We start from the raw sequence: 10,753 nt of genomic DNA on the forward strand, positions 1-10,753 counted from the left end.
GATTTCTTCTATATGTTGCCAAGAAGCACTAGGTATAAAGGTTTCAAACAGGGGGCTTTCACATAGCCAAACAGAAACGAAAAACTAGTAAGCATATGCATACCTACGTTAATTGCAGGTGGAAGAGCATACTGAAGCATGCATCAATGTAAACTGATATAATGGGTCTGATCCCACCATGCCAAAATGGTTTGCAGCCTTAACAATCACAATACCCAGTGAAGGCAATATCACGTACCGAATTGCAATAATCCCTATGATCAATGATGGACCTATTCCAGTACATTTTAGACCTGTAAAAGGAAAAAAAAAAAAAGTTTCTATAAACGACTTAAATATTAGAAGCCTTTCATGGGACATTCATGAAGGGATGATAACCTAGCCATGCCAACCCAAGGTACAAATAACAAATATTAGAACCAGTGTAAAGTTACCTCCAAGAAGGTTTGCTCCAATTATCAGTGTCATAGATGGTATTGCTGATTCCCTGTAGAAGAGACAAGAACTAGAAGGATGCAATGCAACCTTCTAGATCATGGAAAAATAAGCTGCATGGGAAGTGTAAACCAGACCAAATTGGGACTTTCTCTGCATGTGGGTTTTACGCAGTGTTAACTTGTTCGGAGAATTATACACACTTGCACTACCGATGTTGACACATTATTTATGGCTATCTTTACAACTAAGGAGGAACTATATGGCTAAGAGGTAGGATCCATACCCTAACAAACTCGTGGAGCTGTAGACCGCACGAAGAGGAGAATCATCACCAATCAGTGCCTTTCGTATAGGAGAGACTACTGCGATGATAAACCCAATAGTCTATAGAAGTAAAAATAAGCTTATTAATTTTATGGAGCATATACACAATAATTAAGATTACTTCAAAAAAAAATAAAAAATAAAGTGATTATGTGGAGCATTGGAAATGACTGTGGCAGTAGTGCATTAGTCTTCATTAAGCCTGAATTATCTCATTCTCCATTAAGTGAAGGATTATATTCAAGTTTTGAAGAAACATTTTGGCATGAAGGTCTTTTCAACTCGACGTCGAGATGGAGTAGATTGCCCAGATCGTCTAGTTTTTCTTTAATATTTGAACTAACACCTTTAAAGAGATTATTATGGAAGGAAAAGGGACCGTACAGATCATGACATGAGCTCAAAGACAGTTTTTGCTGAACAGAACAGGTACTATGAGCATACCGCTGCGATTATAGATGGTGCAAACAATTTTTTGAGGTCAATGTGCCAGGTAAGCTTCTTTAGTTGCAGCATAGTTCTCCAGCAATGTGACCTATCAGAAGAATTATTTTATTCAAGGAGATAATAGAAGGGGGTAAAAACAACTTAGTTGCCTTAACTAGCAAAGATATTCAGTAGAAAACAGCCTAACAAAAATAAATCTAGCTAATATTATAAAGGTAGACTGCATGAGTTCTGCTAATAACAATTGGAAATTAGTCAAGAAAATATCATTAACCCAAGTTTTGGAATTTAACCTTAAAGGCCGATTATTATATGACAATGAATGCTTAAGCATTGTTAATCTGCTTAAACAAGAAATGTGCTTCCTAATTTACCAAGATTTTCCATCCGTTACTCTATTAGAATAATGAATGGTTTCATATCATGTTGATTGATGAGAAGTCATTTCTTACCAATAAAGCATGCATGTAGCCATTCTGGGACATGAGAGTATGATGTCCCATTCAACATACAAAAGTTAATAAAGACCAACTATTTTATGCCCTCGATCTTCTACATTGAATTAGCTATATATGTTCTTTATGACCTTAACATGTGTCATCCCTCTTCTTAGGGTCCCCTCATCTTAATACAGGCATTTACCTGTTTACTGAGTAGAATGTTCTATGTTAGGATTAGTTTTCTTTGCCTCCAGTGATTGTATTGATCACGATTGTATTGATCACGGTGAGTGGAATTAAAGTTTTTGGGAAGATATCTTTCGAATACTATAAAAAGGAAAACACAACATACTAGAAGAAACTTTTGCTTTTCCCTCAGACCCAGTAGAAGGGACTTTAACTTGATCCATGTATACCTCTGAGCTTGTGCAACCAGTTGAAGGAAGAAGCACTTCTGTGCAAAACTCTGAATACATATATGGGGCTTCTCTAGAAGCATTTTCCTTTATTGTAGAGCCATCTGTTTCAATGTCTTTGGTTGCCTTGTTTGCATATATCCGCATAACAGGATACACATAAGACCATATATATACTGATCCTACCTGGATCATCAAAACAGAAATAACAAGTGATTAAAAATGGTCCGGACATTGTTGGAGCTGTTAGACATACAAAAATTAGCCCGTTTCAGAAGAGCCTGGGCTATTGATGTAGTTTGTGACTAACATCTCATCAAAGAGGGCGCCTATCAACTGAATCATACAGATGAACTAACAGTGGAGGCACTGCAACATTTATCATTCACAGCCTGCTGTTCTTACTGTGACATTCATTGATTTTGGAGATTGTAGAGTGAGAACAATGGACTATTACCGCCATAGAAAGCACATCATAAGCCTCTCCATCTGTAGAGCAAACGGAAGAGTCTCCAAATGGACTATTTTCCTCCTTACAGACTGCTGGGCAAGTTTCCTAAATTTCCTGCACAGAACAATCTCCCCTAAATATAATGATGGATAAGCACCTCTTATACATATAAATTGGCGCATAAAACAGGGAAAAGATGCAAATGTAAAACTTGTGGCTCAACTAATTCCAGGAGTGCTGGATATTGTCAAGGTTGAATGTTCAATATATAGCAGTTATAATTACGAATGCCTCTATTAGTCAGTGAAAATTTGAAAACGAGAAACCCAGTACTATAAGTGCTTACTCCAGACTGATTATTAAAAAGAAGTTTTGAATTTCCCCAATTTTAAATCATGCGGAGGATAAGAATCTCACTATCCTTTGTCCTGACGGATATATGTGCCATATTAAAACTGTTAAGATGCAATAGTATTGTTTTGTGTGGTTAGCCATAATAACGCTTAATTTATGCCCACAATAGGGGATTCTTATGAAAATATGCCCCTATAAAGAGTTTATTTGGATCTTTGTCTACCTGCAGCATAACAACCAATGATTAGGCTTCGCAGATGTTGGGGAGCTCTAGGGATTTTTATGAGCATCCATGCAAGGGCTGAGCCAATAATGAATGTGAGAAGGACATTCATTAGCATGAACCACCTTCAGATTAACCAAAAGTTAGCCAGTGGAAAGAAAAGTAAAAGAGGGAGAGGAAACACTTTAGAAGTATGACAGAGCTGAACTCACAACGTTGCCAAGCTTTCTAATGTAATTGTATTAGCCAGGTTGCTCGCGATAAGCGAAGGACTGAACACAAAAATACCAACTATGCATTGAAGTAATGTTGTTAGTCCTTATGCTGGTCTTGGGAAGACAAGAAGAAACAATAAAACAGTATAGAATTAAGCAAATGAACCTGCATAGAGGACACTAATCTCATTTTTACTTAGAGGCTAAGTACTAATACAAGTGACCTTTTATCTGTTCTGATACCATATTAATTACACTTGTTTGCCTACAATATTAAATCATCAATCGTCCAAAAGGTTAAACTAATAGGAAAATGTGATTTTAATCATTTAACCATTGTTCTGACAATATTTGGCATGAGCTCTTCACTTGGGAAGTGTTATTATTTTCACATGTTCTGGTATTTTCTACGACTAGAATAACATGATCAAAATACCTCTGAAGCTTTGTAGTAGCTAACACGCTTGACATGGGCGAAAGAACTACGTACAAGAGAAGAAAAAGGATATCACTGTAAGAGATTTTAACTTACTTTATTCAAAGATTGCCTGGCATTTGCCCCCAAGAGATCTATACTCTCCAATATTCCGAGACATAAGCCAACAACAGTAATTAAGAGCGTTTGTAGAACTGGCATCACTGCCTCAATGAATAGATCTAGAAAACCCATTGCAAACTTCTCCACTGAACTCAAATTAAGTTTTCCTCGCGCCTATCCAAAACACACATCGAATGAGTACTGATCAGGTGGCAGAAGCAAGACAGGACACTGAATATTCATGCTTTTTATATATGCAGAAGAAACAAGCTCATGATTGAGATCAGTCACTAATTAATTAGAGGGACATACCCGGGAAAACAGATCATCGATGTTCCTCGGGGAAACTGATCAGATATAAAGAACAAGTAAAGTGAAAGGGATATATATTACAATTTATATATCAGATACAACATAGAACAGCCATCGAATGGCCATCATGTAGTTCAATACTTAAGTACTTCACTTCTAAGACTCATGAAATTTTCAACCTAGCTTGTAATTAGCATGCAACATATATATAATTGCTCTATGTATTGACAGGCTTTTCGTCATTGAATTCTTCATTTGCTGAGAAGACTAACTCCACCATTGGACGGAGTGTATATCATGTCACATTTGATTATTTATAAGACACAGTACTACGTGATAGAGAAGACTGTAACCAACATGCTGATTAAAAGAGACTGTTACATATATATGTACGTAACTCATATTTTTCTTATTATTAATTATAAGAAAAATAGACTTTTGTGACTAATTTATTATAATTAAAAGATTATATAATTAATTTTAATTGTAAATAATCATTTCGTTGGAATTAACTTATCGTAAATAAGTAATTTTCTTGTAATTAATTAATTAATTAATTAATATTACTAATATCTATACTTTCAAAGTTTTTTTTTAGTTAGATCTTGCTCTTATATCCTTCAAGAAAAATGTCAAGGAAACTTGTGATGCTCAGATTCCAGAAGGCAAAGTCCATTTAGACAACAAAACGAATTGGAAAAGCGTGTATTTTTGCAGTGAACAAGCTCCGATGGATGGATGGATCGAGTGTGTGGATGGGACAGAGAACTTTTCATTAGAGCGTATGGCCTCCTCTCTTTGGCAAAAAAGCGTGCTTATGGTACAGGAGTATGGATCATGACAAGAAGGTGAGTTACTCCGGCTAAGAGCTCGACGATCCTTTTTTCTTCAAATGAATGCAGTCATTTTGTAAATTGGAACGTACGTAAGCGCAGTATTAAAAAGTGAAAAAGAACGGATCACTCACAGGCCAGACTCTGCCAAATATAGATAAGTAATGGTACGTACGTAAGGATTCTTGTTGATGCCCGAAATTGGAACTCAAGCTTTTATGAATGTCGATCGATGACTGAGTTTCGCCAACTTCTCTCGTTTTAACGTTTCTGGAGGATTCTCCGTTTGAGTGACGTTTCAAGGTAGGGAGGAACGAGGGAGTGGGGGAGAACACGGAGGAGTCATGATTTTTTTTTTTTTTTTTAATTTTAAACACATTAAATCAAAATCAAAATTAAAATAAATATAAAAAAAAATTATTTTATAATTAGAAGGTTGCAGAAAAATTGTAAAGGAATAGTTATTTTTATCATTTTTCAGTAATAAATTACTACAACGAAAATGATATAAGACCAACTGTATTACACTTTGTTAACTGATATAAAATATTATTATTTTATTTATTTATTTTGAATTGCTGCAAGTATAAAATGTTTGAATTAAAATAAAAAATATTAATATTTTAATATATAATAACAGTTAAATTGTAATATAATGGACTGTGTATTATTGTTTGTCCAAAAATAATAAATATATAACTTTTTTATAACCTTTCATACAATAATTTAGAATATGTAAATATTTCAGATAAACCAATTATTGTAGAAAAAGATTTTACATCTACAGTTACTCTGTCGGTCCAGCATTTCCTTCTTAACCGAGTGCGTGCGTACAGAACTCTGATATAGATGGGCCTTTCAGTTAAGTTGTCACTTCGTTGTAATGGAAAGGACAGGCAATGGCTATCTGGCTTATTGCTTAATTACTGCGAGCAGAGAATTTTATACAGAGCAGCAGCTGACGTCACAAGAATCTGGCATTGGATTATTATGTATGTATTAAACGATGTGAAAATAGATTGGCAATCCGATTCAATCATATGCTGTTTCTTTTTTTTTTAAAGAAAAAACTCATTCCATTAATCAACCCAACTAAATACAAGGAGGGAGATCCTCCAACATTACAATATGATCATAACTGGATAGAGTATCTTTTACTAATAAGTGAGTTAAAGCGTTGTCATTTCTCTTAACATGAGAAACTTCTCACTTAACAAAATTACCTAAGAATTGTTTTGCTTCATGTACATACATACTAGTACTGTTACAGTCTTCTTTGTCCCTTTTAAGGTTGTTGATGACTTGAAGGGAATCTCCTTCAATAATAATCTGTGTAAGCCCAAGCTCCAGACCAAATTGTACCGTTATAAGAGGTCAGAATGCCTCAGCTAGCAATGGATCAGGATAGAGGTGTTTCTTGGTCCTCAAGGTTGCTATGATTTTTCCTGAACTATTCCTCACTATCACTCCCACACCAACTAAACCTCTAGCTTTGTTAACAACACTATCCCAATTCAACTTAATCCAAACTAATGGAGGAGCCTGCCAAACCTCAGCTGAAGTGCAAATCTTGTTGGCTCTATCACCTTGGTTTGAAATCTCCTCATCCAGCACATCCATAGTGGTTCTTGCCTCTTGCACAATTACTTTCGGGTGAACAAAAACACCTTTAAAGACTAAAGTGTTCATTCTCCACTAAATCTTACTGGCCACCACAACAAATTCTTGAATAGCCTTGCTTTCCATGGTCTGAAATAAGGCTTCGAGGAGTTGTAGCATAGACATATGTGGAAAGTGACATTTATGTAGGCTCTTAGAACATAAACTCCACACATCCTTGGCTGACTCACACCCACATGTAGCATGATAAGCATCTTCCTCCTCCAAATTGCAAATAGGACAGAGAGGGTGACTAACTACTTTCTTCTTGAAAAGGTTAGATTGGGTTGGAAGAGCCTTTTGACAAGCCCTCCATAAGAACATTTTTACCCTAGGCTGCACTTTTATCTGCCAAAACTGCTGCCAAAGGCCTTTGAGGGGGGAACTGCTAGATGCTTGATTAGAGGCTGGAAGACTTCTCTCTAATTCCCTATGGTATGCACTTTTAACTGTGAACTCACCATCTTTTATACCTTGCCAAACCAATCTATCTCTGCTATTGAGGAAGCTTATAGGGGTTTTGATAATAAACTTTGCCTCTTTGTGACTGAAAATCTGCTGCACCAGTGCATAATTCCATTGCTTAGTTGTAGTGTCGATGAGAGATGAGACTGTTGTATTATTGGCCAACACACTAACAGAACTTTGGGCCTTACTAGGATTAGAAGAGAATATCCATTTGTCCTTCCACACCTGAGCTTGATGACCATTACATATCCTCCAATAGTATCCTGCCACTACTAATGGCCTAGTAGCTAAAAAACTTCTCCAAACATAAGAGGATTTGGAGCCTACTTTTGCCTCTTGAAAGTTGGTACTTGGATAATACTTGGTTTTAAGCACCTGAGCAGCAAGGGAATTAGGGTGTTGTATCAACTTCCAGCATTGTTTGGCCAGCAAAGCCTTGTTAAAAGCTTCAAAATCCCTTAAACCCATTCCTCCTTCAATTTTTGCCTTTCCCAAGAATTTCCAAGAAATCCAATGAATCATGTTTTCACTACTCTGCTGCCCCCACCAAAAGTTGTTAATGACCCTATTGATGTTATGAAGCAGTAAATTAGGAAGTTTAAACACAGACATTGTGTAGGTTGGCAAAGCTTGGATGACAGCTTTGATAAAAATCTCTTTTCCTGCTTGTGATAACATTTTAACTTTATGATTGCTGACTTTAGCTTTAATGTTATCCAAAATTCCTTTGAAAGTCTTGGCCTTATTCTTTCCAACCACTTATGGCAGTTCTAAGTATTTCTCATAAGACAGTTCATTCCTTACCCTAGCAATAAAGAGGATGTACTGCTGTGTGGTCCTTACAGTGTTCTTGCTGAAAATAATAGAGGTTTTTTCCAAATTAAACCTTTAGCCCGATGTTGATTCATAAGCTCTTAACAATCCAAACAGTCTACCCCATTCAATGGCATTAGCTTTACAAAAGAGGAGACAATCATATGCTGTTAAATCTTCATCCGAATTTAGGGATTTTAAATATACATACGTAAGTGGGCCCCATATCATTTATATTTAATGATCATTTGTCTTTATTTGGCCCCCGCAACACGATGTTTAATTCATTGAAACATTACAGTTGTTTCGAATAGTTCTTGCATACTGCGATATATATGACAATTACGCAGCACAGAAACTAAACAGGAACTTACTGCATAAGAAAATTCAGAAAGCTCAACCTTGGATCACTTGAGAGAAATCAAGTTTTACTTCCAACTCCATTTTTCTTTCAAGCCAATCAAACAATGGAGGACACCCAAAAATACCAATCGAAGAAGCATGTCCAAACTATCTTGCACTGAAAACAGGTTCTGCATCCAAGGTCGGTTGTGTTCTTCTAGTGAATTTGAGGAGCAAACCTTCTGAAGAAAGACCAGGTACTTTCAGATCCCTGGACAGTAAATTTAAACAAGGAAATTAAATAAAACTACTAGCGAATAAAACCAAGAGTATATTGAGAGGGAAAGGATGACAAGAAAACAAAATTGAACCTGATGTATGGCTGTAAATCCTTCCATTCCCATTTTGGCCGCTCTCTGAAAAGGATGGAGAAACGCTCAGCAGGTGAAGATGGCAGAGAAGAGACACTAAAGGCACGAACCCATGTCTCGACACCAAGCCTCTCCGTCAAAACTTCACCTTCCAACATGTCGAAACTTGCTCGCATCCCTTCTGGAATCTTCTGCATCCACTTCACCATGAAAGTATCCATTTTCCTCTTCCCTTCTTTCAGAATTTCTCTTGCAAAATGCACGCATACCCGCCTCTCATCCAACCTCCACACACGTTTGTCTACATTCTCATCCACCTTAGTACCGTATACGTGCAAACAATGGCGTGCAAGTTTTTGAGGGAACCCATCTGATTCCAGCATACTCACTACTTCATCCTCATTAAGTAAATCAAGTGACCAATCATTTAGTACTGAATCGTGTAAGAGCATGCTCAGAATCGTGTCCATGTACTTATCATCAACAATTCTCCAATAACCACCGATCTCTACCGCTGAAAGAGCCTTTAATGCAGACCTCAGTTCCTCATCACTTGCTTGAACCTGCTCAACGAGATCATCCCATTTATACAGTCCTGTATAACTTTTCTCTGTCTCTTCTAAATCCTCCATTTCAATGTCCTCCCCAAATCTATAAGGATTCACAGAGAGAAGCAACTTAAGCTTGTCAAGTCTTGGAGCAACTTCAACAAGCTCCATGTTACCAGGTGCAACTTTGATGACAGACGCAACGACTTGTTGATCATGATCTTTCCCAATACAATCCAAAGAATTTTCACAAAATTCTGATTGATCAGAAGGGGGTATAAGGAATACCGAATTGGAAGTCCCAACAAACTTCACTGCATAAGTTTTTGACCTAGTGCAAAGAACTGCATCTTCATCAGGTTGTCCTCTTAAAGTTATCCTGGAAAATGACACCTTAGATTAGATTAAATTTATGTGAAGTTTGAAATCAGGAGTAGCTTACCTTTGTTGGAGGACCTCTGGGAGAAGTTTCTCATCAAGCTCAAGGAGGATCAGATCATCGTGAGGACCAAACAAAGGGTGATAGGCAATAGAAATTGAAGAGCTGGGTGGTAGATTTAGAATTGCTTCTGCTCCACTGCAACCTAGCTGCGGTTGTTCCATCTCTGCCTCTCTTTCTCTCGCTTAGGATTTGTGATAACAAAATGAGAATAGATTTATGTTAAAATATACTCCACAAATACTCAATTGCAAACAATATCTCCGGCCCAATTTAATCTTCTTTTAATATCTCTTATTACACCATGCTCCACAAATTAGTATAGAACACACATGCAATGAGATGAAAGACATGCCTGGAAAAAAGTCTAATACATATAACAGTCATGGTCATAATTGGCCCAAGTAGTATACCAAGAAATGGGATGAACATTCAAAAGAGACCACCATCAATCCTACTGATAAGCAGATGCCAACAAGCATATACATGATCACTGTAAGGATCCACTTCGGATTTAGAGGCCTTGTACAGATTTCAGGCCTAAATCGAACAAACCCTCACATTATGATCACAATAAATTCCTGTTACACAACAATTGACGCTTTTTTGAAAATAATAAAATAAATGTCGAAATTTGAAACCAATCAAGTAAAAGTTAGCCAGTTTCTCTTTGTACCTTGGTTTTCCCACGGTTACCCCGCAACCAAACAGTACGTTTACAGATAGGCGAATTCGGAAGGAAGAAAATATGAACGGGCAATTCACATGTTCAACCAGGAGAAAAATCTAGAAGAAATTAAAATCTAATAGTTACCTGACAAGTATTTTCAGTTTTTTCAAGGAATGATTTCACACAAAAAGAAAAAGAAAATCTGAATCAAAGGACATAATAAGAAAAAGTTTGAACTTACATTTTGAAAGAGTTTGCCCAGTTTTATCTGTTCAGAGCTTTGCCGGACAGCGTCGCAACTTGGTGCTTAGTATGCTTCAGATGCTAGGGTCTCAGACGTTATGAGGGCGTAGAAAAGAGAAGCTCCGCTCTCCATAGGGTCAAAAACTCCATAGCTTTGGTAGCTCTGTTTTCCTTTTTTCTTTTTTTTGCCTTTCTTCTTCTCCTTCTTT

The 10,753-nt window shown here is 36.8% G+C and overlaps 1 protein-coding gene and 1 pseudogene across 3 annotated transcripts; both read right to left on the minus strand.

Moving 5' to 3' along the window:
* Positions 1-8: 8 nt before the first annotated feature.
* On the minus strand, positions 9-3,978 carry LOC109021122 (annotated as a pseudogene).
* A 4,188-nt stretch (positions 3,979-8,166) lies between these two features.
* LOC109008035 (sister chromatid cohesion protein DCC1) lies at positions 8,167-10,740 on the minus strand. Of its 3 annotated transcripts, none has more exons than XM_035685031.1 (5): positions 10,543-10,726; positions 10,045-10,417; positions 9,635-9,815; positions 8,645-9,571; positions 8,167-8,544 (listed from the first exon to the last, which is right to left on the minus strand). In XM_035685031.1, the coding sequence occupies exons 2-5, from the start codon at positions 10,061-10,063 to the stop codon at positions 8,442-8,444; spliced, it is 1,230 nt and encodes a 409-aa protein (XP_035540924.1). In that variant the 5' UTR covers positions 10,064-10,417; positions 10,543-10,726; the 3' UTR covers positions 8,167-8,441. The 3 variants fall into 3 exon arrangements, with proteins under 3 accessions (XP_035540924.1, XP_035540925.1, XP_018843519.1); XM_035685032.1 differs by lacking the exon at positions 10,543-10,726 and having other exon boundaries at positions 10,045-10,212; positions 10,308-10,526; XM_018987974.2 differs by lacking the exon at positions 10,045-10,417 and having other exon boundaries at positions 10,543-10,740.
* Between the last annotated feature and the right edge of the window lie 13 nt (positions 10,741-10,753).

This window comes from Juglans regia, chromosome 14 (assembly GCF_001411555.2).
Source record: "Juglans regia cultivar Chandler chromosome 14, Walnut 2.0, whole genome shotgun sequence".
Classification (NCBI taxonomy): Eukaryota; Viridiplantae; Streptophyta; class Magnoliopsida; order Fagales; family Juglandaceae; genus Juglans; species Juglans regia.

What these genes read in the sequence shown, in the direction of transcription:
- LOC109008035 (XM_035685031.1), bottom strand. An exon ending in CCAGAGGTCCTCCAACAAAG is followed by an intron (nt 9,572 to 9,634) that starts GTAAGCTACTCC and finishes GTCATTTTCCAG; the next exon opens with GATAACTTTAAGAGGACAAC. An exon ending in GATTTACAGCCATACATCAG is followed by an intron (nt 8,545 to 8,644) that starts GTTCAATTTTGT and finishes TTTACTGTCCAG; the next exon opens with GGATCTGAAAGTACCTGGTC.